Source organism: Eptesicus fuscus, chromosome 20 (genome assembly GCF_027574615.1).
Source record: "Eptesicus fuscus isolate TK198812 chromosome 20, DD_ASM_mEF_20220401, whole genome shotgun sequence".
NCBI classification, from domain to species: Eukaryota; Metazoa; Chordata; class Mammalia; order Chiroptera; family Vespertilionidae; genus Eptesicus; species Eptesicus fuscus.
In genome coordinates, this window is record NC_072492.1 from 49,379,257 (window position 1) to 49,405,007 (window position 25,751).

Genomic DNA, 25,751 nt, shown 5'->3' on the forward strand with positions numbered 1-25,751 from the left:
CCGGTCGCTCCCAGGGGCCCAGCAGACAACGGCCGGCAACAGTGCGGCCCTCGGCGTGGGCTCCTCGGCGTGGGCTCCTGGGACTGGATCCCCGGGGCGCGCCTCCTGGCTGTGGGCAAGGCACTTACCGCGCGGCTCACTTGTGGCTAATTTGCTGCGAAGATTAAATGAGTTCATACACGAAGGCTTAGAAAGGCCTCTTCACCTTCATTCTCAGCAGGAAGGAGCGGAGGCCTGTGTCGCCGCCTTGGCCAGGGTGCCGGGCTGCTGGCACCCTCCCCGCTCCCCCACCCGTGCTGGTTTGGGGGCCAGGAGTGGAGCCCCGGCTTCTCGCCCGGCCCTTGGCTGTGGGAGCGGGCTGCAGGCTGAACCCCTCCGGCTGCCGGGTGTCCTGAGTCTGTGGCGTGTCGCTGCACGTGCTGGGCCCCGACTCCCCCGGGGATCCTCAGTGGCATGGGGGCCCAGTGGCCTGCGTGTGCATATATGTTATTGATTTCAGAGAGGAAGGGAGAGGGAGAGAGAGAGAATCACGGATCGGCTGCCCCCTGCACGCCCCCACACTGGGGATGGAGCCCACAATCCGGGCCTGTGCCCTGACCGGGAATCAAAACGTGACCTCCTGGTTCATAGGTCGATGCTCAACCACTGAGCCACGCCGGCCGGGCTGTTCTGAGATTGCTCGTGGCTCTCAGGAGGTTCCTGGCTGCCTAAGGTTACAAAGCTCTGTGCTGTGGTGACAGCCCCCCCCCCCCCCCCCCCCCGCCCCCGGGCCCAGGGCAGGGCTGGAGGCTGCACCGGGAAGGTGTCCCTCCTCCCCCACGCGCTTCAGGAGCTGACTGAGGGGAAGGAAGAGGGACTTCCCAGGGAGCTGCCCCGGGGAGCGAAGGCAGGGTTCCTTCCTCCTCTTTGCCCTCTGCCCCACCCGCGTCCCTCTGCTGCCTCTGGGCTCTCATGTCCTCGGACTCATGCCCAGGGTCATGGGCCTTGTGGGCCCCAGGCCCCCCGATCCTGGGAGAGCTGGCTGAGCTGCTTCCTGGGCCAGCCTCCCCTCCGCCAGGTGCAGAGCAGGAGGCTCCCCCAGACCACAGTCACCTGCCCGGGGGGTTCCGAGCCGAGTGCCAGCACCTGACCACGCACCTGAGTGTGAGCCAGCCCCCCGCGTGGGTTCAAGCTGGGCCAGGTGCAGGGGGGAGCCCAGGTGGAAGTGGGGCGACCACGTGCGGGTGGGTGTCGGCAGAGGACACCTCACCCGGGGCCCCGGGGACCCCAACAGCATCAGGGAGCCCTCCCTTCTCCACCGCCGTCCCCTGGGCGCCCTCCTCCCAGACTCCCGGCCTCCCCGGCGCGGTGGCTGGGCCCGACGCGGTTTGTCCATGGGCAGCCTGGCGTGGGCTCTGCGGTTTGCCTAAGATGGACTCGATACGGAGGGTTCAGCACACGGGAGGGAGGCTCAGGGCCCAGCCGGGGAGCCAGGAGCCAGAGCGGGTGCTGGTGGCCGTGGGGGAGGGGAGGGCTGCAGAGAGCCCGGCGGAGGGGGGTGAGCCTGTGGGCGCCGACGGCTGGGCTCCTGTGCCTCTGCTTGTTGGGGCAGCGGCCTGGGAGCACCCGGGCCGAGCGCTGCCAGGGGGTTTAGGGGCATTTGTGGGCACAAGTGGTGAGGGGAGGCCCCCGGGACCACCGTGGAGCCCCCGGGTCACAGCCCCCCCAGGCCAGGATGGTCTCCTGCAGAGGCCAGCGTCCCCGGGGCAGCTGCCGAGGTCAGCTGGTCCAGAAGCGATTCTGGGGGGTGTCTGCCCGGGGCGGGGGGCCACAGTCAGGCCTGGGGCCCTGGGGCCGCAGACTTCACTGCAGCCCCGGCCGGAGTCCACTCGGTCGTCATTGCAGAGGCGGCCTGGCGGGTCCCCGGCTGAGCGAGGCCCGCGCCCAGCCCCGTTTCCCTGCCTTATCTCCGTCCAGGGCCCCGGCTCTTTCCGTCCCGGGAGAGGGGCACGAGCCGATCCGATGGCGATGCCGTGCGGGGCGGCTCCCGGGAGCTTTGCTCTCCGTGGCCTCTCGGAAGCTGCGGACAGCGGAGCTTTGTTCCGGTGAACCTGACCTGGTTCTCCCAGCCAGCGAGCGGGGCTGCGGGTGGCCGCGAGCCTGCAGGATGAGAGGCAGCGGCCGCCGCGTAAGATGATCCCCGGCCCGGGCTGCCGCCCTCCGGCGGGAATGCCAGTCCCTGGGCCTCCGAGGAGGAGGCTGGCTGAGGGCCTCCGGCCGCTGTGTGTCGGGGAGAGGAGCCCTGAGCGGCCACTCCGGTGCCACGTGGGCCCAGCTTCCCAGGGCCCCTTGCAGCTCTGGGGCGGGGGGGCGGGGGGGAGGGGTGGCGGTCGAGGAGGGCTGGAGAGGCCTCAGTCTCACCCCCCAACCTCGGGAGAATATCGTCCCCGCCCTCCTGGCCGGGGTGGCCGAGGGGGGCAGGTGGGAGCCTTCTTTCCCGATGGGTGGTGGGGGAGGGTGGCATTGCCCTCTTTCTGGACCCTGGAGAGGCCTTACCCCCCACCCCCAGCAGTCCAGGGGTGTGCATGAGGCCTAGGCTGTGGCTGGGGCCCTCTGCCCCGCAAGGCTGCACCCGGGAAATGGGGGGCCACCACAGCAGCCGTGCCTGGGCGCCTCGTCCCGGCCAGGCCAGGCCAGGCATGTCGGGGCAGCGAGTGGGATGCGGGCCGCGGTGACTGCGCCGTCGTCGGAGGCTCCCAGGGAGCGGTTTCCGGGAAGGGCGGGCAGCGGAGCGGGCAGGACGCCTCCGGCTTGGCCTTCAGAGGATCTGACCCGCATCCCCGCCAGCCGGGCCTCCTGTTCCCACCAGATCCCAGCGGGAGGAGGACTGGCCGAAACCCGAGAGCCGCCTGGAAGTGGGTTAAATCCAAGCCCTGTTATCTTCTGACCTGTGGAGGGCGGGGCCGGCCGACCTGGAGGGACTGGGGGACGGGAGGGGGCGGGAACTGCAGCCACAGGGTCAAGCCTGTGTCAAGGGTTAGGGGTCGGGGTGTGTGCAGGGGTGGCCAGTGCGGACGCCGTGGGGACACCAGGCGTGACAGACCCGGCGAGGGCACGCCGCGGCGGCATCTGGGGCGAAGGAGGGGGGGTGGCTTTCTTGTCGGCGCCGGCATCACCATCGCGCTGCTGCCTCCGGCGCTGGGGCCCGGGCGTGGCCAGCTCCGCCTGGAGTGAGTCAGCGGGACCAGCTTCCCGGGAGCTGGGGGCTGACGCTCACGCGGCCAGACCGCTGCCTCACCTTCTCTCTAAAGGGAAGCGTGGAGACCCCTGCGCATCTGTCCCTCCCCTCTGGCTTTTAGTTTTTGTCGTTCGTGTTAGTCCGTGACTTATGGCCCAACAGCGTGGACAGGAAATGAGCAGGTGGCGCTGTCCACGCCGCCGCTTACCGCCGTGCTGCGGGCGCTGCCTCGGGACGTGTCTCCACACGCACCTCCCATGGATTATCTGCGGTCCATGCGTGTTTTCAGAGCTGCAGTCCCCATAGCAACCTTTTTATTTTCTGTTAATCCTCCCGGAGGATATTGTTTTCCCCTATTGGTTTTTTTAAAAAATATATATATTTTTTATTGATTTCAGAAAGAAAGAGGGAGAAAGGTTAGAAACATCAATGATGAGGGTGAATCGCCGATCGGCTGCCTCCTGCGCGCCCCCACTGGGGATCGAGCCAGCAACCCGGGCCTGTGCCCTCGACCAGAATCGAACCTGGGATCCTTCAGTCTGCAGGCCGACACTCTATTCGCTGAGCAAAACCGGCTAGGGCTCCCCTATTGATTTTTTAAAATATATTTAAAATATATATATATTTATTGATTTCAGAAAGAAAAGGAGAGGGAGAGAGAGATAGGAACATCAATGATGAGAGAGAATCATTGATCGGCTGCCCCCCCACTGGGGATCGAGCCTGCAACCTCGGCATGTGCCCTTGACCAGGAATCGAACTGGGACTTCCTGGTTCATGGGTTGATGCTCAACCACTGAGTCACACCGGCCGGGCCCCACTGATTTTTAGAGAATGGAAGGGAGGGAAGGAGAGAGAGAAACATCGATGTGAGAGACACATCGATTGGTTGCCTCCCACTTGCACCCCACCGGGTGCTGGGGATCAAACCTGCAACCCTGGCGCATGCCCTTGACGGGAATGGAACCCGAGAGCCTTCGGTGCAGGCAGACGCATGGAAACCATTTTTAACCCCGCTCTTTTCACTGGGAACCGGTCTCCCGCGTGGAGTCCGGGGTTTTAACTTGCATGGCTCTTCAGAGTGGCTGTCCCTGAATTGACTTAACCGTCCTCTTACCAGCTGACCTTGGCCCTCTGCCTGCTGCCGTGGCCCGTGACCCCGAGCGGGGCTGCTGGGCGGCTGGCGGTACAGTAGCCGCGCTCTCAGCTGTGGGACTGGGGCTGCTTGGCCCCGGGGGTTCCTCCAGGTCATTCATTTGGGAAACATGGCCCGTGATGCTCCCTTTCCCAGCATTCCTGGGATTGCCCCGAACCAGACACCAGTTCTACTGCAGCGTCTTGTGAGGAGGTTTAATGAACAGAAAATGCCACTTGCGCCCTAGCCGGTTTGGCTCAGGGGATAGAGCGTCGGCCTGCGGACTGAAGGGTCCCAGGTTCAATTTCGGCCAAGGGCACATGCCTGGGTTGCGGGCTCGATCCCCAGTAGGGGGCGTACAGGAGGCAGCCGATCGATGATTCTCTCTCATCATTGATGCTTCTATCTCTCTCTCTCTCCCTTCCTCTCTGAAATCAATAAAAATATATTAAAAAAAAGAAAAGAAAATGCCACTTGCCCTGATTATCCACCTGCTTATCGCCATGGAGACGTCCCAGCTGTCCTTGGCATCGGGAAGGCCAGCGCCCTGGCCTGAGGTCTGGTCCCTCTCCCTGGCTGGCGGGCGGAGCCCAGACCCCGGAGGAAGTCTGGTTCCCAGAGCCCAGGACCAGAGTCACCTGATGGGACCTGCCTGCCGGGCAGGGGCCGCAGTCTCAGGAAGGACAGACCTGCTGCGGGGAAACTCTCCAGGCCGAGAGGGGGAAGGCCGAGCCTGGCTCCCCCTGCTTTCCCCTGTGGCCCCTGCGAAGCCTCCCATTGGTGGAACCCGGCCCTAAGCCGGCAGACCTGGGACTGCAGAGGCCAGCTCTCCTGCCCATCATAGGAGAGCCGGGAGGGTGCAGATGGAGGGATGTGCTCAGCTTAAACGTACCCCTTGTTTACATGAAATGCAGGTTTAACTGTCTCATATTTTACACGGGGGACCCAGCGTCCAGGTGCCCACCTGGGGATGAGGGGGGGTGAAAGGTTTGCGACGCAGGAAACAAGACACAGAGTCCAGGCCATGGAAAAGGGGGGAGGTTTTAATCTTGCGCTCCCGGGCGAAACTCACTGGTCCAAGAGTGGGCCAGGGGAGTTCGCGCCAAAACAGGGGCTTAGGTACTTCCTTTATACAGCCGTTTGGAGAGGGGAGGGTGGAGAGCATGAGAGTGTGGAATTCCTGCCTCGGGCAGGGGTTTGGGAAGGCTATCAAGGTTCTGGGAAGGGGCCAGTTATCTGCCAGTTATCTTCGTCACCATCTACCTTGCGGGTGCTTGCATGGCTGTGGTCTTTCCCCCATGCCTCGACCTAACATCCCAGCCTTTTTGGTGATAGGGGGCGCCGAAATCGTCCTGGCTACTTCCTGCTGACCAGGGGCGAAGAGGGTGGGGGATGTTAAAGGCCAGGGTCAGGCAGAGGCGGGTTGAGGGGCAGCCGAGTACAGGGATGGAGCAGGAGCTGGTTTACAGTCACCGGAGACATTTCTGCGATCCGGAGCAGATGAATTTGAGGAGGCAGGGAGCTAGGGAAAAAAAGACACAGATGAGAATAAGGGGCCCAATCAGGGGTAGGATCCAGGTGGCTCTAAAGAGAGCTGTCCCGGAGTGTCTTGCACGTAATTCTTCACTCAGCTCAGTCAGGGTCTGCACGTTCTGTTCCACCACTCCGGACTCGTTGATGTAGTAGCAGCATTCTTTCTGAAGGAACATGCAGGTTCCTCCTCTTTCCGCAGTAAGAAGGTCTAGGGCCCATCGGTTCTGCAGGGCTATTTTGGCTACCGATGTTACTTGCCGCTGCAGGGAGGCTGAGAAGGTAGTAGTAGACTCCAGGGCTATCTGGAGTCTGTCATTGAAATCCTGAGCAGAGATTATGCTGTTCCCGAGGACCCCCCAGCGAGGCCTATTGAGGCAGCGATACCTACCCCCAACATGACAGGGAGGAAGGCGGCCCTGCGGGCCCAGGGGTGGGATGAAGGGAGCAACCAGGCAAGCTCTCTCCATACAGGGTTAGCTGGGGAACTACTGTGACCCCGAAGCAAGGCCCGGGGTCAGAGGAGTTTATGCAGTTGCTTAAGGTGCCGTTGCACCAAAAGAAGGTACCTGGGCTGGCCTTGGTGGGACTGGCTGCAGTGTGGTTTTGGGTACAGTGCCAAGTGACCCGTCCCACAGTTACCGGGTTGCTGGTCTGGTAGCATATCCGTGGGGGTAAGGTGGGTTCTGGAGTTTCGGGTTCCCAGAGGGGAATGCCAGTCAGAGGAGACTGACTTTCACCATGTCCTTGGGTTCCTGAAGGAGTCATGAGTGGGACGGCAGCCAGCAAAGGTCTTTGGAGAGAGACACATAAAAAGCAGTGCGAGACATTGGGCAGGGTATGGGTCTCGTTAAGGAATAGTAGAGTGTGTTGGATAAGTTGGAGCCAAGAAGACAGGACTTCTACCCGGGGGGAATCAGGCAGCTTCCCTTTAAGGGAATGTTCGGCCTGTAGGATGCTTTTGGAGACCTGGATTTGGGCCTCCTGGGCCATGACATATTCCCGGGAGATGTAGATGGTCCCTGAAGGGGTTGAGCTCCAACCACCCCCATATAGTTTTCCCATAACGCCCGCAACTCATCGCTGGTCCCAGGGGTCCCGGACCCTGATGTTGAAGGTCCCGTCCTTCCAGAAAAAGGGACCAGACCTGACCTCATTGTAGGCATCATGGATGACACAGCCTGACCAGCGGCAACCCCCACAGGTGTTGACGTCTCGATTACACCTGTCTGGGTTCCGCTGGTCGTAAGCAGAGTAGGCATATGGTCGGCCACCATTGCACACTGACCGGAGGTCGACAGCAATCAGGATCTCCGCCTGGCATCCGGCCAGAGGGCAGTCCTGAGATCCTACCTGCCGGGTGACTTGTGTGCTGTCCTGGTCGTAGGTTTCACGGACCTTGAACCTCCACACATAAGCAGGTGGGGGTGGGTGTAGGTTGCCCAGGCTGGGAGGAGAAGAAGGAGGGGGAGGGCGGCTAAGGCAGACCTTAGTGGGGCCCAACACCTCACATTTATAGAAGTCATGCTGCTCCGGGGTCCTCTTGAGTCTGGAGAGGTGGTGCCACGATGGATCGTCAAGTAGTTTGGCCGCAGTGGGGGTTGTGAGAATTACTGTGTGCAGTCCTGTCCACCTGTCAGCCTGTTCCCGGAGCAGCTGCCTGCCAGTCTTGCCCTGGGAGGTGTCCCCTCATTTGATGGGTAGGAAAGTTGGGGCGCATTCCTCCCTGGGGTGAGCAGGAGGAGCAGGCACTTGTGGCTGCCTCTGGCAGTGTGGACGAGGTGAAGAGGGATGAAGGCCGTATCCAGGGTCCGCTTGAGTTACTATCACGTAGGAGGCTTTCTGACGTCCCTGGGGGTCTAGACAAGAGCTTCCATCCACAAACAGAGTTAAACCAGGATTAGAGAGAGGAAGATCTGAGAGTCCTGCCCGAGGTTGAGTGAGGGCCTCTGACGACCTCGGGGCAGGAGTACTTTGCTGCAGGTTGGGTGGAGGCAGCAGGAAGGAGTGTGGCTGGGTTCAGGGCTGGGGACTGAGTTAGGGAGATGTCAGGACTCTCCAGGAGCAGGAGATGGAGTTCCTGCATGGGAGAGGGGGCAAGGAGAGATAAGGACCGGTGTGACAGAAGATCCTGGAGAAGACCTGTAAGGGTTGCTGGAGGCAAATCTTCTGGGCCTCCTTGGTGAGAGCAGCAGCTGCAGCCAGAGCCCGGAGGCAGGGCTGCCATTCCCGAACCGTGGGATCAAGCTGTATGGTCAGGTAGGCTGCGGGGTGAAGGCTGGAAGAATCCTACCAGTGGAGGCCAGCTGTATGCCTCTGAGACATGTCCAGGGAAGGGCTGCAGAGAAGGAGATCATCTCCATACTGGAGGAGAGTGCTGGGTTCTAATGAGCATTGTCGGAGGTCTCTGTTAGGCCTGGCCAAACAGATGAGGGCTGTCTCTGAGCCCCTGGGGCAGGACCGTCCAGGTGAGTGGGTCCTTTTAAAATCCTTGTCAACAGTTAACTTTAAAACTTCTTGGAACAGGCCTCTAACTGCTTGAGTTCCGAACTGAGTTTCTGATAAGCCTGTGCCAGCAAGAAAGTTGTTCTCTAGGGAGGGAGGAGAGGGCGGGGTGAGAAGGCGCTGAGGCCAGAGCATGTTTGCCATCACTACCCATGACCGAGATCGTGGAAGGGGCAATGGCCCGGAAAAGGAGGGCAAGGACAGAGACATAGCCCCTGTATGATCAGGAAGGAGATCTGCTTACCCACTACCTTGAGCGTTTACCTGGGGGCCCGGCGAGGGTGATGGGTCGTCGAGTCCTGCCATCTTCAGCCTTCAGCCAGTTCCAGCGTGGCCAGCGGCGGGTCATGACCTGGAAGGACGGCCCCTCTACGTTGAGACGCAGAGGGCCCGTCACTTTTCCAGGGGCAGTCACTTTTCCAGTGGCCGCTTTGACCACACGCCGGGCAAGGCTGGGCTGGAGCCCAGGGTTGGGGGCACTGTGGCCCTCGTTTCTGCACTGGAAGCATCCTCTCGTTGCACCCCCACCACGCACAGTCCCTCTTGGACCATGTGTGGCTGCCGACGGCCCCAAAGGTAGCAAGGTTTGGGTTTGCAGACTCATCTCCTGTTGAAGGCGGGCGTACTCTGCCTGCTCCTCACGGGCATTGAAAAACTTAAATGCCATATTCACCAGATCCCGGACAGGGGTCTGAGGGCCACCTGCCTTTTTTTTTTTAACTTTTTTGGGATATCTGGGGCTGACTGTGGGGACCCAGGGTCTAGCCGAGTATATAAGGTCAGAGCCTCAGTCAGCCTGTTAAGGAAGACTGCGGGGTTCTCAGCTGGTCCCTGAGTAACTTCCCTCAGCTTGTCAAAATTAACTACCTGTGGGAGACGGCCTGTAGGCCGGCTATTAGGCATCTGGTCGCGATGTTGGCGCCCTTCCGGGGTATCTAGTGGGTACTCCCAGCCTGGTTCCTGATGAGGAACGGCTTGGGGAGGTCGGGGAGTGAGGATGGGGGAAGGGAGGGAGCGGACGGCAGGGCAGAAGGAGGCAGGGCGGAAGGAGCCCTGTTGCAGGGAGGCCGGCGAGTCGGAGGGGAGGAGGAGGAGGAGGAGGCGGGGCCGCGGACCCGGGGGCTCGGGGGTCCGAGCCCGGTCGCTGTCCGGGGCGTCCTGTGCCTGAGCCAGCGGCACTGCCCGCCCTCCCCACGCCTGCTCCCTTGCTGCCTCCGCTCCCCCACCCCGGAGCGCGCGGGAGCCAGCTGTTCGGAGCGGCTTGCGGGATGGCGGGCGGGCGGCTCTCCTGCTGTGCGGCGGCGATGGTTGCGGCGATGGTTGCAGCCGCGGGGAAGAAAGCGCAGCGGCGGCCGCGGGAGGGAGCGGCGCGGTCGCGGTGGTGTTGCCCACGGCCGCGGAAGCCGCGGGTGGGCAGGTTAGGTGCTGCCAAGAAAGCACCTGCCACGGGGAAGAAAGGGAGCCGTGGCGAAGAAGGAGGAAGAGGAGGGGACCGAAAGCGTTCGGCGGGAGGAGGAGGGGTGGAAGTGAGAGAGCAGCTGGATCCAGAGTCAGAGAATAGAAGGAGCAGAGGACAGAGTCAGAGAGAACAGAGGAGCAGAGGGAGGGACGGGAGCGCAGATTGAAAAAGGCCTGGACATATGGAACCTCCAGCCCCTTCCCAGCTCTTTGGCAGAAGTTGTTAAGGTCGGTCAGGATGTTAAAATCGAAGTCCCATTTTCAGGCCACTGTGACCTGTTGTAGTCAGAGATAAGAAGGAGCAGAGGACAGAGTCAGAGAGAACAGAGGAGCAGAGGGAGGGACGGGAGCGCAGATTGAAAAAGGCCTGGACACATGGAACCTCCAGCCCCTTCCCAGCTCTTTGGCAGAAGTTGTTAAGGTCGGTCAGGATGTTAAAATCGAAGTCCCATGTTCAGGCCACTGTGACCTGTTGTCCAATTCATACTGAGGCCATGCCATGGTACAGAAGCAAACGAGGCGTTTAGGACGCAGATCCCGGGACAGGCCCAGCTTAGCCAGATTGGTGAGCAGGCACCCAGCGGCGCCTGCGAGTCAGTTTTGGATTTCTGGTGCCCATTTTGAAACCTAGGGTCAGTAGCGAGGCCCAAGGATCAGCGTCCCAATCGTTGAGCCAAGGCTACGGACGGAATCCGAGGGATGGTGGGAGACGTCTCTCGCCGACCCCCTGGGATCAGAGTGAGGCCAAAGGCCTGAGACCGAGGTGGAGTAGGAACGTCTTCACTACACCCCAGGGTCAGAACCTTTCCTGGAAAGGTCCGGAGGGCTACGCCCGGAAAGCAATCTCTGACGCGGACCGCGGTTTACGGACAGAGACGCCGACGGAGGACCCTAGGAATCAATAGGGACTGGGACTCACCAACTGACGCTGCCGAGCTGGAAAGAAGCCTGAGGGTTCCGCGGAAACAAGTGGGGAGGGGTACCCCAAATGGGATACACACTCAATCCCCACCCGGGTTTCGGCACCAGATGAAAGGTTTGCGACGCAGGAAACAAGACACAGAGTCCAGGCCATGGAAAAGGGGGGAGGTTTTAATCTTGCGCTCCCGGGCGAAACTCACTGGTCCAAGAGTGGGCCAGGGGAGTTCGCGCCAAAACAGGGGCTTAGGTACTTCCTTTATACAGCCGTTTGGAGAGGGGAGGGTGGAGAGCATGAGAGTGTGGAATTCCTGCCTCGGGCAGGGGTTTGGGAAGGCTATCAAGGTTCTGGGAAGGGGCCAGTTATCTGCCAGTTATCTTCGTCACCATCTACCTTGCGGGTGCTTGCATGGCTGTGGTCTTTCCCCCATGCCTCGACCTAACAGGGGGCTCTGTCGGTGCTTGCTCAGCACGGGTGTCACGTGATGGACCTGGCCAGCTTGGGGCGGGGGTGGGGGGGGCGGGAGGAGCAGCTCTCCCATGTGCAGGAGCCCTGGCACCTCCCCCCTGTGGGCGGGCTCCTTGCAGGGCTGTGAGCGCCGCCAGGTCCCATCGGTGGCCCCTGTGTCCCAGCTCCTGGCGCGGAGCTCGATGCTCAGTCAGTGTTTTCGTGAGCCTGCATTTTGTCGATGAGGAAACGGAGGCTCAGAAAGGCCTAGAGCTCGCCCCAAGACCAGAAGCGCTGGAGGCGGATTTGCCTCCCGATCATCACTCCACACACGGCTCTGGCCCAGGACCTGGCGCTGCCCCAGCCGCCTCCAGCTTCCGGCCCTGCAGCTGGCCCCCAACCCTGATCCTGATCCCGACCCTGACCCTGACCCCGGCCACAACCCCAACCTAAACCCAAACAGAGGCCAAGGGTGCTGCCCCAGCCAGCGGCCCGCTTTGGGTGGCACTTTGTATTGGGGCACCTGCTCCTCACACGGGCTGGCAGGCCGGGTGCAGCCCCTGCCCTTGGCAGAGGGCGTGGCAGGTCGGGTGTCGGAGAAGGGGCCGGAACCCTGGCTCCCAGGCCCAGGCTTTGCCGGGAACAGACCTTGCTGCAGCGTCCGGCCCTTTGCAGGAGCTCGTTCCCACGGCCCAGCTGCCGGCCTTGGGTGGGGAAAGGGTGCCCTGCACTGGGGTGGACTTGGGGCATCATAAGAGGGTCTGTCCGCCTCCCCAGTACACACCCCACAGGCCCCCAGTGCACACCCCACACCCCCACAGGCCGCCAGTGCACACCCCACAGATCCCCAGTGCACACCCCACACCCCCACAGGCCCCCAGTGCACACCCCACACTCCCACAGGCCCCCAGTGCACACCCCACACTCCCACGGGCCCCCAGTGCACACCCCACACTCCCACGGGCCCCCAGTGCACACCCCACACTCCCACGGGCCCCCAGTGCACACCCCACACTCCCACAGGCCCCCAGTGCACACCCACGGGCCCCCAATACATACCCTGCAGGCCCCCAGTGCACACCCCACACCCCCACAGGCCCCCAGTGCACACCCCACACCCCCACAGGCCCCCAGTGCACACCCCACGGGCCCCCAATACATACCCTGCAGGCCCCCAGTGCACAACCCACAGATCCCCAGTGCACACCCCACACCCCCACAGGCCTCCAGTGCACACCCCACAGACCCCCCCGTGCACACCCCACAGACCCCCAGTGCACACCCCACACCCCCACAGGCCCCCAGCGCACACCCCACGGGGAGCAAAGGCCAAGGGCAGAGAGTGGAGAACAGAAGGAGGCTTATCTCCTTATCGGTTCCTCTGAAGATAAGCCTGGAATTCACTCCTCACTCCCCACCCCAAGCCCTTGACTTTGATTCAGCCCTTCACAGCTCCTGGGGCCCATCCTGGGCTCAGAGGGGAAGGGCCCGCGGGGAGAAGTGGGTCCTGAGGGACTCGCACGGGTTTTAGGAAAACGGAATTGGGTTTCTGTGGATAAGCTCTGGTAAAACGGGTGTTTGTGCAGGAGTTCGGGGCCTCTCCCTCAGAGCTCTCTGGAGACAAAGGGGACTCTGACCAGCGGAGGACTGGCCAGCCCCAGTCGTTGGTGCGGAGCCGTGTGTGTGTGTGTGTGTGTGTGTGTGTGTGTGTGTGTGTGAGCTCTCCCCGGGGACGGGCTCCCTCCGGCTCCGTCCTCTCCTCAGGGTAAGGGTCTGGGCTGTGTGAGCCCCGAGGGGGTGGGCACAGCGGGTGCTGGCAGTGGCTCTGACCCAGGGGCACAGGTGCAGGGCCTGGCCACACCATGATCACAGCACACGAGCTCCAGCCCGTCCAGCCGTCTCAGCCTCGGGATTTGTCAGCTTCCATCGGAGCAACGTGGTTGAGAGGGAAAAAGAAAAGGCCTCACTCCGTGTCTTCCCTCTCGTAGCCCGGCTCCCCGAATTACACACCCAGGGGAGAGCCAGGACACGGGGGCCAGGGCCTGTCTGCTGAGCTTGGGGGGCTGAGCCTGGGGGGCTGAGCCTGGGGGGGCTGTGCCTGGGGGGGCTGAGCCTGGGGGGGCTGAGCCTGGGGGGGCTGTGCCTGGGGGACTGTGCCTGGGGGGCTGAGCCTGGGGGGGCTGAGCCTGGGGGGGCTGTGCCTGGGGGGGCTGAGCCTGGGGGGGCTGAGCCTGGGGGGGCTGTGCCTGGGGGGGCTGAGCCTGGGGGGGCTGAGCCTGGGGGGGCTGTGCCTGGGGGGCTGAGCCTGGGGGGGCTGAGCCTGGGGGCTGAGCTTGGGGGGGCTGAGCCTGGGGGCTGAGCTTGGGGGGGCTGAGCCTGGGGGGGCTGAGCCTGGGGGGGCTGAGCCTGGGGGGCTGTGCCTGGGGGGCTGAGCCTGGGGGGGCTGAGCCTGGGGGGGCTGTGCCTGGGGGGCTGTGCCTGGGGGGCTGAGCCTGGGGGGGCTGAGCCTGGGGGGGCTGTGCCTGGGGGACTATGCCTGGGGGGCTGTGCCTGGGGGGCTGTGCCTGGGGGGCTGAGCCTGGGGGGGCTGTGCCTGGGGGGGCTGAGCCTGGGGGGGCTGAGCCTGGGGGGGCTGTGCCTGGGGGGGCTGAGCCTGGGGGGGGCTGAGCCTGGGGGGCTGTGCCTGGGGGGCTGAGCCTGGGGGGGCTGAGCCTGGGGGGCTGAGCCTCGGGGGGGGCTGAGCCTGGGGGGGCTGAGCCTGGGGGGCTGTGCCTGGGGGCTGAGCCTGGGGGGCTGAGCCTGGGGGGCTGTGCCTGGGGGGCTGAGCCTCGGGGGGCTGAGCCTGGGGGGCTGTGTCTGGGGGGCTGAGCCTGGGGGGGCTGAGCCTGGGGGGGCTGAGCCTGGGGGCTGTGCCTGGGGGGCTGTGCCTGGGGGGGCTGTGCCTGGGGGGTCTGGGATGATGCCAGCAGCTGAATCTCACACCGTCTCCTCTCTTTCCGGATGTTTTGTTTTAAAACCACATAAAAATAAGTTCTCGGCTGGACCTACTGAGCCTGAGGGGTCTGAGAGGCGTTTGCAGCTGCCCCGCCGCTGGGACTGGGCCGCAGGCTGCACAGCCAGGTCCGGGGAGAGTCTGTCTCGTGGCCGGGTCTCCGGGCAGTGGCAGCGTGCTAGGGTGCGGGCGCCTCGGCCACACGCTTCCCCCTTCCTTAGCGGGGAGCATGCCCCGCGCCTGCTCTGTGCCACGTGTTTTGGGAGGTGGTGGCTGTCGCTGCCGGTGACTGCTGGGCCCAGGGGTCACCTGGGAGGACCAGGGCCTGTGGCCTGGCAAGGGACCGCTTTCTGGTTCCGGAGCCCCCGCAGGGCCAGAGAGAGGAGGTGCCGTGTTAGCCCCCGCCCAGGGGCCTCGCGTGACCTCTGCCCTCTGCCTTTGTCTCTAGGAGTCACGCGGACCCCCAGCGGCCGTCTCCGGAGGTTTGGTGACCCGGCTGGCCCAGGTAAGTGGCCGCTCAGCCTCGGCCCCTTTGTCTGGGGCAGCAGTTACCCCTCACGGCTCCACGGGCTCTGCCGACCTCGGGGCCCCCCGGGGCAGGGCAGGGCGGAGGGGGCGCTGCCTCCCAACCTCTCCCCCCGGGCCTCCCGGCCTCCCTGACCCGACCCCGGTGTGACCGTCACTGGAGCCTCCTCGTCCTGCTGCTGCCGCCCCAGCGGCCCGGCCCGGCCCGCGCGGGTTCTGGCGGCCCCTCCGCACGGTCGCGGGGCCAGAGGGGACGGGACTGCCTCCCCGGGGAGCCGGCGAGCTCCTAGAGGCCAGCAGAAACGTGTGAGGACCCCTGGGTGCCGGGCCCCAGGCGGGACCAGCGGAGGGCGAGGTGTGCGTGGCAGGCGGGGCCGTGCCCTCACGGAGCGGCCGTTCTGGCGGAGGCCGCGTGCCCCGGAGCGCACTCCCTCCCCGGCCCCGGCCCCGGCTGACGGTGGACACCTCCCCGTCCGTACTGCCCCGTGTGGCGGTTGGCACTGGAAGTGCACGTCATGAGGTTTGTTCTGTTCATTCCTTCGTCTGTGTAGAGTTACTTCCCTTGTGTGTTTTCAATTACTGTCCACGGAATGTCTGCGTGAGGCTCGTGGCTGTAACTCCGCGCTCGATTCCGGAGCCTCCCTCTGGGCCGGCGCAGACCTCCCCCCCAGTCCAGCTCCAGAGGCCCACACCTGCCGGGGGCTGGGCACCCCAGACCCGTAGGGGGCCGAGGGGCCGCTCTCTGCGGGGCGTGGGGGGAGTGGGAGTGACGTGAGGTGGCGTGTGATGCGTGCGCGTTGGTGACCACACGGTGTGTGGGTGAGGCCTTTGGGTGCAGGGTGGGGCCGGGGGTGGGAGGGACGAGTGGCGTCCGGCGGAAGGCCCTGGGCGGGGAATGACTCACGTCTTGGTTAAGCCAGGTCCCTACCCCCTCAGCCAGGCCAGGTCACTAACCACTGGACTTCCTGGCCGCTACTGTGTTTGGGGGGCGGGGGCATTCCTCGGGGTCTGCTCCGTCTCCTCCCTCTCCCTGGCGAGCTGGGGCGAGGCCCGCGCTTGGGACGGGATGTCTCGGGAGGTGGACAGGCCCCTGGCCACTGCCCGGAGCGCAGCCGCCCGTTCTGTGCCGTCAGCACTTGGCGCGGCCACAGCTCCGCCTGGAAGCCTGAGGCGTGATGTCCCAGCCCAGAGCGGGATCTGGGTTCGCACGGGGCCGCCTGCTGACACGCGCGATCTCTCCGGGGCCGTGGGGGGCGAGACACCCTCTCCTACCTTCCCGCCGGTGTCTCTGCCTCCGCGGCTGAGACCTTGGCCCAGGCCGGGCTCTCCCTCGACCCCCGCCTCCCGGCCCCTCTCTCGGGGCCGCCTCCCACACGGGGCTCCTCCGTTACTCTCTCGGTCCCTCGCTCACACCGCACCTCGGCCGCCTTCCCGCCAGCTCCCTCGTTCTCTGTCTTCCTCTAGAGCAGTGACGGGCGACCTTCTGAGCTCGGTGTGTCAAACTTCGCCAAAAAGCTGAGCATAACTCGGGTGGTGTGTCACTTTGAGGAAAAAACTAACTCCAAGACTCTAGTCGCAAATGCTTCATCCTCAGGAGCAGCAAATGTTTCATCCTCGGCATGCGGCCGCGTGTCCTCAGAAATGGCTATGCGTGTCAGTGCTGACATGCGTGTCACAGGTTCGCCATCCCTGCTCTATAGACTCGTTAGGCGCAGGAGAAGGTCAGGGATAAACGAGACACCTGTGCGCCCCCCCCTTCCTCCCGCTTTGGAAATCGGTGCACAGGGGGCCCCGCCCGGGGGCCCCGCCACGGCCCCGTCCCCGCGGGAGCCCCGCCCCTCTGCGCTCAGCGCCGGTCGCCGCGGCCGCGGCTGCTCTTCCCTTCTTCGCGCAGCGGGCACCGAGGTTTGCCGCCTGGGTCCCTGCCCGGGGTGCGGTTACTGAGGCCCGGGCCGGGGCTCCTCGGCGAGGGGGCGGCGTTGTCTCCGCGTCGGGGGTCCGCGTCGGGGGTCCTCTGTGGCCGGCACCGCTGACAGTGCCCTCGCGGGTGCTCCTTCGGGCGAATCGGCTGGGTTACGGGGTCGCCCAGCCTGAGCCCTGCCGAGTGCCCTTCCGGCGTGTCCTCCACACTCACCACTTCCTGGGCCGCAGCCGCCACGCTGGGCAGCCGCTCCCAGACCGCGGCCTCCGGCCCCCTCTGCCCCGTTCCCCGGCACCGTCTGCCGCCCGCCTCCTCCTCAGACCCCTCCTCGCAGTCCGGCCCTCGTTCCTGGTGGTGGGCGGGCAGTGCCGCCCCTCCCCCGCTCGTGGTCGCCCAGGAGGGGCTGCTGCCGAAGCAGGTCTCACCGACGTGGTGGGTGGAGGACCTCGCGGTGAGGTCGTCGGAGAGCGGGCCCCACCCCCAGCGGCTGGGTCCCTGTAGGAGGGGAGACACAGACACGGGAGCCGGAGGAGCCGTGGGGACCGGCGGTGGGACCGAGCGCTGAGCCGCCAGCCGGAAGCGCCTGAGGCCCCAGAAGCTGGAAGAACCGGGGAGGGTTTTCCCAGCCGCGGACACCCCGCTTTGGGCTTTGGGCTCTGCCCCTGGGGCGGAGAGAATCTGTCGCTGTTGTGTTAAGCCCCTCAGTGTATGGGGGTTCCTTACAGCAGCCCCAGGGGGCTAGGGCACCCTCCCCCCCGGACATCGTGGGGGCACCCACACCAGCAGGATTGCCCTAAATGCTTGTCTGGTCCGGCTCCCGCCCCGCCCCCCCCCCACGCGTCCCTTCCTTAGGAAGGTGGCCCTGCTCCAGCCAGGGGCCCCGCCCAGCGAGTGCTCAGCGGCCTCTCAGACACACACTCATCCTCTCTCATCATCGCACAGGCAGGGAGGGCGGGGCCTGCCAGGCTCTCCCTGTTCTCCAGGGCACGGGGCACGCGGCCGGGCACAGACTGGCTGCCCAGGGCATGTGCCGAATGGCCAGGTGCCCTGTGTGAGGCCACGAGGGCAAACGGGAGGGAGTGATTGGAGGGGGGGGGCGGGGCGGGCAGGGAGGGGCGGCCGCGTCCTGGCTGCACCTGGAGCTCCTCACTTTCCCTCCATCCTCTGACGCCTGCCTCTTCATTCCCCCACGTCTCAGCCTCGCCATCCCCCCAGGTCCTCAAGCACGACGTCTCAGTGTGGCCCTTGACCTCTGCCCCCCAAGCACCCCCAGGTCAACAGGTTGTTAAAGTCTTGTCAACTCGCTCTACCCCCAGACAGCCCTGGGCGGGGCGGCCCGTGGTCTGGGCCACGCCTTGGTCAGGCTCGGTCCCTCCTCACCCACCCCTTCTCCCCACTGGAGCCTCCCGCCCCCCCCCCCAGTGGGCGTTTGCTGAGCCCCCCTGTGCCAGAGACGGGGTGACAGGCCCCGGTCCTGCCGCTCACAGGGCCCGGAACGGCCTAGCCTGAGCCTCGGCCTCTCGCCCTCCTCCCGAATGTGAGCCTCAGCGCCCACTGCAGCTTCTCCTCCGACTGCCGGACCCCGCGCTCCGTGCAGGCACCGGGCGCTCTGGCTCGGGTCTCTGTGTCCTGCTCCACCTTATCCGGGGCGGCTGGGGGCCCGGGGCCTGGCCTCGGGGATGGCGGGGTCTGGCGGGCACAGGGGCACCCAGAGAAGGACCCCGCGCAGCCCCTGAGTGACGGCCTGGGCTCCCGCCTGGACCTCCAGCAACCCCGGAGCAGGCCCGGGCAGAGCGGGGGCATTGCTCCAAGACCGGGAGGGCCCGAGGGCGCAGACGCCCTGAGCTCTGTGCACAGGGCCCGCATCGCTCGCCGGGGCAAGAATGAGCCGGCACCGGCCGCACGAGTGCGTGGAGAGTGACATCAGCGGGCTCGGAAAGGTCACGGATGACCCCAGCGCCACGCGGCGGCGGCTGGAGCGGGGAGGAGCCTCCCACGCGGCTGCTGCTCAGGAAGCACCTCCAGGAGGAGGGCCACGTGGGCACAACCAGCTGCCCTCCCTCGGGCACCGGCCGCCGTGAGGAGCTGGCTCGGGAGAACCGAGAGGAGTGGGGCGCGTGCCGGGCCCGGCGGACTGAGGGGCCCACGGCGGTCACCTCGCCTGCCGCGGGGACAGGAGCCGCCGAGATCCGTCCAGCCTTGCAGATGGGGCTGGGCTGGAGGAGAAGCCTGCGGGCCAGCGGGGAGAGCAGCCTGGGGGAGGGGGGTGGGCACGCGCTGTGCCAGGCAGACGGAGCGTCTGGGCAGGACCTGCTGTACTGGAGTCAGAGATGCCCAGACACGGGCAGAGGGGCAGCGCCAGGCCCGGGGTGCGAGGCCCGGCTGAGCGTCAAGGTCAAGCTGGAGGCTGAGGCCGCCGCCCGCCGCCCCCATGGAAGAAGGCGAGGACTTGGGTCCTGGGGACGCCCTGGACAACAGTTACTCGTACGTTCCGTCCTGAAGACGCCCCCGTGGGCACCCGGCGGGCACCCCGGCGGGGACGAGGCCGACAAAAGGTCCAAGATAAAAAAATAAAGGAGAACCCGCCGTCCTTCCCCCACAGGGCGAACTCGGACCCGAGGCCAGTGCTTACCCCGCTCGGTCCTGCCCCCTCCCTCCCGGCTCCCAGGCGCAGGCCGCCCCGGGGTCACAGCCCCCACTCTCTCATCGCTGAAGGCATTCTCCTTCCAGGGTACCTTGGACCCAAGCTGTCAGCCCCCCAGCAGCGCGGCCTTGGGGTTCCACTTCCTGCCGCATTGGCCGCCTCCACGGAGGCTCGGCCTTCCTTTTCGTTTGCCTTCGGGGAGACATCTGTGGAGGCCGTGCCGTCTCCAGGCCCAGGAGGAGGGGAGGCAAGCCCCGTCCGCAGGGCAGTGGGCTCCCATGTGGTGATTTAACCCAAATTAGAACCCCGTTCCTCAGGAGCACGGCCAGATGGCGGGCGCTCGCAGCCACACGTGGCAGCCACGTTGGGCCCGGGAGAGAGCGCTGACATCATCGCGGGAAGCCGCGCCGGGAGGCTGGCCCGGCCGTTTGCACGCACTGGACCCGGGAACTCCCGGCGCGCCCGGCGGGGCGGGGAGGCAGCAGGCCGGGCTCCCCGCGGGCAGAGAGAGAGCGGCTCGGGGCAGCGTGTTCGGTGTTCTGGGGGCTGTTTGCACGCGGGGGCCCCGGGCAGACTCCACGGGGACCCGGGCTCTGTACCCAGAGCTCCCACGCGCTGCGCAGGCAGCCAGGCCTCCTCCGGGAGAGATGCTCCCGCTCGAGGCTGGGCCCTTGGCGGGGAGCCCACCGGCCGGGGCGGCTGCTCTGCGTTGTCTTGGTCCCCGTCCACCCTGACCTGGAAGGACTCCCGAGCCACAGGCCGGCCAGATCCTAGCACGTCCGCCCGCAGCAGTCCGCCCGCAGCAGTGCCGGGGCAGAGAGTCTCGGGCTGTATTTATTTAGGAACAGCGGGATGGAGGGGCCGTAAAAAGCGGGAGAGGATTCCGGAGAGGAACGCAGCCGGCCAGGCCCGGAATCCGGAATCCGTCCTGCCCTGGAGGCCGCAGCAGCCAGACGGGCCGCCCGCCCGCCCGGTGGTCTCGGCCAGCTGCCTGCTGAGCTGGCAGGGACGGTAGCAGCGGCCACGGGAGGTCAGGGGGAGGGGGCCCCTTATTTATAACTCAGGGAAGCACACTTCAGTGGTTGAGGCTGCAGGGCCCTGGAGCTGGAGCTCTTGGAGGAGGACGGCAGATGGCGGTGTGAGGGGGGGGGGGTGAGGGCGGAGAGGCGGCGTGAAATCCGAGCCCAGGCCCCAGACAGCGTCCCTGCAGCCACCCCTCCCCTCCCGCCTCCGCAGGGCCCTCTCCCGCGGGCACCACCCTGCGACCCCTTCCCGAGCCCCTGCTGCCCACGGCAGTCCCCCCTGATCTCGCTCCTTTCCTCCGGGCCTGGCGGTGGGGGCTCAGGGGCCCGGGCACCCTTTTACTTTTGGGTCCCCTCCCGGGGGTGCGGGAGACACAGATGTGCTTTGTGGACGGGGGCCACTCCCCCCCCCCCCCCCCCGGGCCCTCGAAGGCGATGGTGACATCGACAAGAAAGGGCCGGAGTATGGGAACCCGGGTGCAGGTCTGGGGGCTGCTGGACGCGACGCCGGCTTGGGCACGGTCCGGAAGGGGCTGCCGGGCAAGGGTGCCCACCCCAGGGCGCGGCCGGGCTGGGCGCGGGCGCGGGGCCTTGCTGGCTGGCACAGCCGTTTCCCGGAGCTGAGGCCTGGGCGCGGGGGGCTGCCTCCCCGGGGCGGCATGTGTCCTGGGTTCGGTGTGGGAGGAGCTGGAGGGAGGGAGGCCGGCCCCCCGCGGGGACCACTCAGGCAGGGAGAAAGCCGCCAGCCCTCCGGAGGCTGGAGCCACGTGGGAACCCACTTTGGGGACGGGGGCTGGCCCCGCTCGCTGCCTGGCCTCACCCCACCTCCGCGCAGGCCTCTGCGCTGGCTCGTGACTGACTCAGGTCTCATCCAAGCCGATCGGTGCTGCCAGGTTTTTGGTTTCAAACGATCCCCCGCGTGGCCAGGATGCTTGGACTGTTAGGCACGGCGGGGAGAGGACCTCGAGCCAAACTCTGCCGGGGCCGGGGGGGCGGGGGGGGACCGAGGGCCGAAGCCGCGTGCAGCAGCTGCCCGACCGCAGCAGTGAGAGCTAGAGCGAGCTTGCCGGCGCCGGCCCGAGGCGGCCAGGAAGGGTGAGCCTGGCCACGGCCCCGCGGTCCGCCTGCCGCCGCCTCCGGGATCGGTGCTGGAGAGACCCTTCGGCATCACAGGGGTTTCTTGATAGGCCTTCTGCCGCCTCTAAATTTAATGCAAAGAACATGTTACGTTTATAATCAGAAAACCAATAAGGAAGGTTTTGTAAAATCAGAAAAGAGACGAAGTGAACAGAAACCCCCCGACCCCGTGGCTCTGACTTACGCGCTGGTTAACGTTGCGTTTTAGAGGGAAAGGGCCTCAGCGGAAAGCGTCACCCGGGACGCGGCTCTGCAGGCTGTGGCTCCCGTGTGCGTGGCGGTCACTGCGCTCACGCATTCCCACTCGCTGGCGGCCTAACATCTTCTCTCTCGCGGCTCCGGAGGCCGCGCCCCCACAGGCTCGAGGAGTCCGTTCCCGCCTTTCCCCGCTCTGGGGCTGCCGCCTCCCTTGGCCGGTGGCCGCCTCCCTCCGTCTCCAAGGCCAGCGTCTTCCCGCGGTCCCGCCTCTGCTCCGGCTCGCACCCCCTCCACGCCCGGCGGTCAGGTCTCCTCCGCCCCCCTCTCCTGTGGGTCCGTGGGATGCGTTTAGGGTCCACCCTGCCGTCCAGGGTCATCGCCCCTCTCAGGCCCTTCCCTAAACCCGCCTGCGAGGACTCTTTCTCCACAGGAGGCGCCAGGTCCCGGGGATGGGACGCGGCTCCGCTCCCCACCGCGCCTGAGCCCCGGCTCCGCTTGGTTGAGACACGGTCCCCCCTCCTGTGCCCGCCACCGCCTTTGGGCTGTCCCCCAGCTCAGCTGAGGGCGGGCGGGGGCATGTGCTTGCCCTTTGGTGTCTCCCAGAGTCTGGGAATTGCCCCCCCCCTACACCCCCACGCCCCCAGGAAGATGCCCTTGTTATGGGCAGACTGCATTTGGGGTCTGTCCTGGGCCCGAGGGGACGGGGGCTTTGTGCCACCCCGCAGAGAACCGGGCCGGGGCCGCTCACGTGGCCATGGCGGGCAGGATCCCCGCCCTGAGGGCCGCACGGGGTGGGGAGGGGCAGCAGATAACGAAAATGAGCGGAGGGCAGCCGGGGAAACGTGGTTTCATCTCTAAGGGGTGGCACTCTCCGGCCCGGCCCACGTGGCGGGCAGGGCGCCGGCTGCGGCCACAGGCCCGCCCCTTCCCGAGAGGAGCGGGACGTCTGGCGTCCCCGGGAAATCGCTGCGTGGCCGGACTGGACGCCGCACGTTTCTTTAAAGGGGTCAGGCGGACAGATCCGCTCTGTCTGTCCCACGGGCTGCCCGGTCCAGCCCTTGAGGTGAGAGAAGCTTACCGAGCAGCGGGGGTGTTCCCGGCTCCCCTCACCGCCCGCCCTGGGGACCCCAGGCACCACCAGCAGCCGGCTGCGAGCCCCCCGCCCGGCGGGGCCCTGCCCCCTGCCAGAGGCGCTGAGTCTGGGGAAATGGGCGCGGCGGCTCCCCCGGGGACAGCTGAGACTCACTGACTCATGCGTGTGGTAGGAATCTTCCAGGAAGTCTGTGCCGCTCTCCCGCGCGCTGGGCGGGGCGCTGCTCTGCCCGCAGGCGGACGGACGCCGGGCACCGGGCGACGGCAGCTGCTGCGTGGGCTCCTGGGGCAGGTGCTGCTGACCGGTGCGGGGTCACCGCCGGGGGTGCGCCAGCCCCTCCCTCCTTCCGGCCGAGCTGGGTCGGGGTGACGCCGGGGGCCGCCGCTGAGGGAAGGCGAGGCCGGCCCAGGACCCCGCTGCTCAGACGCCTGGACCAGAGGAAACCCGTCGGGGACCTGGGAGAGGAAAGGCGGGGACGTCACCAGGAATCTGACTCGGCGCTGCCTTCCCAGAGGCTCCGGGCAGCTCCTCCAAGTGGATATTAAAGAGGAGCCGAGCGCGACGCCGGGCCAGGGGGCGGAGAGAGGCCGCCGGAAGCGCCGAGCCACCGCAGAGCTTGGACCGGTCCTCCCTCGTGGTCCCGCCGCCTGCCCGCCCGTGGACCGGGCCCCGGGCCGTGGGAGCCTTCAAGGCCACGGCTGCCCTCGCTCCTCCTCCCCCCCCCCCCCGCCCCCCCGGCTCTCCTGCTCCCTTCGCTCCCGGCGCTCCGGTTTAGAGACAATGCTGCGTGCGGGGCACACATATGAGCAGCACATGGAGATGTGATCCGGACGGCTCGCGGCCGCAGCAGATTGAAGAAATTAGGCCGGGGACAGGGTGTTTTTGGAGGAGGAGGAGGAGGCAGGAGGAGGGAGGGCGACGGGGGGAAAGGGGAGGACGCCTCTGGAGAGGGGACCGGGACTCCGCCCGCTGCCAAGTCTGTCGAAGTGATGGAGAGAGACCGGATCTCAGGTAGGCGAGCCCCCCCACTGCCCCCCCCCCCCGCCTCCCTGATGCTTCGGGGAATCGGCGCCCAGGGGTCACTGTGGGCGTATTCCTCCTCCTGTGGACTGCTCGAGGTCGTGGCAGGTCACGTTCCAGAAGCAAAGCCGCCCTGCGTCGTGAATGTATTTAAACGCGGCCCCTTCCCCGCGCTGTTCCCCCACCCCCATCCCCCCACCCCCGTGCCATTTCTGCATCGGGAGGCGGCTGGGACAGGCCGAGGCCCTGGACTCCGGGACGGGTGGGGGGACCGGCCTCGGCGCTGGGTCTGGGCGGCGGCACGGGGCGGAGCTGGGGACGCTGGTTGGTGGTGCACTTGCCCACCGTGCCGTCTGTGGTCGCTGCAGCCGGCCCGTCTTCAAGGTCTCCCCCCCGAAGTAGCATTTTGGTGCCTCCCGGCTTGATTACAGGGAGGAAGGTCCCGGTGCCCAGAGGAGAGGGGCAGAGGCGTGTGTGCGTGTGCGTGTGCGTGTGCGTGTGCGTGTGCGGCGTGGGGCGAGTTAAGATGGATCGTGCCTGGGGGTGACAGTGTCATGCGGGCCGTGCTTCCCTGGGAGCCCTGTGATGGAGAGGGGGACGTGGCCACCGTTACGAGGGACGTTTCAGGCCAGAAAGATGAGCGGATGTGGGCTCTGCCCAGAATCTCGGTGTAAAACATCTGGCCACGCTTCAGGGCGGGACGGAGGGCAGGTGGCTGGCCCTCGAGCCGGGAGCCCCCCGAGTCAGGCCAAGTGGCCGTCCACGTTGGCAGCCCCCACACAGCAGGCCTGGACCGCGGGGCACAGACCGTGGGGCCGGGACCCTGAGGCGGGCGAGGGCGGCCGGGTGAAGGGGGGCTGCCCTGCAGGGGTCCGGGAGGAGGCGCCCTCGCCAGGTCAGGCCGGCCTCACGTGCCAGGGCTGTGTCAGCTCTGACCGCACATGAGTAACTCCCGCTCATTACGGCGTCTGCCGCTGACGCGCACCCCTCTCCCCGAGCAGGGCTGTCTGGCATCTGCCGCTGACCATGCACCCCTTGAGCCGGGCCGGTCCCCGAGCAGGGCTGTCTGGCGTCTGCCGCTGACCATGCACCCCTCGAGCTGGGCCGGTCCCCGAGCAGGGTTGTCGCACCCCCGGGCAGCTGCCCGCTCTGCGCTGTGTCCCGGGCTGACCCCGGGTGACGGGGAGGCGGAGGGCACCACGTCGCCGCGGCAGGGCCGGGGCTGTTGTTCGCCACGGGGGGTGGGGACGAGGCCCGGCAGAAGGAAGGCCTGTGTCCGCGGGCGGCCACCAGAGCGGCCGGCGGAGCCTGTGCATGGGGTGCGTACGGGGCCCGTGCCGCTGGGCACCCACACGCTGGCACAGAGGGCTCACCACGGGGGGCGGGGCAGCCGCCCGTGTCTGAGCTTGGTGACGTGGGCCCGCGGGGGCAGACGGGCTCAGGAGCCAGGGTCTCCTGTTCTCAGCGTGGCGGGGCCACGGGTCAGGGCCGCCCGAGGGCCCACGGGAGGCCTGGCAGGATGGCCCCTGCCCTGGCGAGAGAGGAGCAGATGTGGGCTCTGCTCGGGTCCTGGAGCAGAATCACGGGGGAGACATCTGGTTAGCACGCCGGGGCGGGGGGTGGGGGCGCGGGGGGGGGGGGGGAGGCGGGCAGCCAGTGTCGGGGCTGTGGCCCAGCCTTCGTTTTAGATGACCAAGCCCGGTCCAGGGTGACCACAGGGGACCAGAGAGCTGGCACACAGAGGTGGCGGGGGGGGGGGGGTCGCTGGGGACGCGGGAGGGACGGCCACGTCGTGGAACCTCCGGGCTCAGCAAACCCCAGGAGCTGCTCAGCGAAGTGACCGGGGCCGGCTCTGCGGCCTGACCCCGGGCTGAGGCCGCCCTCTGCCGGGCAGCACGGGAAGGGGTGACGTGGAACCTTCTCTCAGGCTGTGTTTGAGGGAAAGGCATGGCTTTCTATGAAACACTCATTCGGATGCCTTTTTTATA

The 25,751-nt window shown here is 66.4% G+C and overlaps 1 protein-coding gene across 2 annotated transcripts in view; it reads left to right on the top strand.

Annotated features, from left to right (window-relative positions):
- The window catches only part of SEPTIN9 (septin 9), a 124,040-nt gene that overhangs the window by 2,961 nt on the left and 95,328 nt on the right, over positions 1–25,751 (top strand). Inside the window, exon 2 of one of the 2 annotated variants that reach the window (XM_054709047.1) lies at positions 14,652–14,708. In XM_054709047.1, the coding sequence (XP_054565022.1) occupies positions 14,652–14,708 (57 nt within the window). Of the gene's footprint in view, positions 1–14,651; positions 14,709–23,559; positions 23,755–25,751 lie in introns of those variants that run through there. The other variant, XM_008155012.3, reaches the window with a different exon arrangement.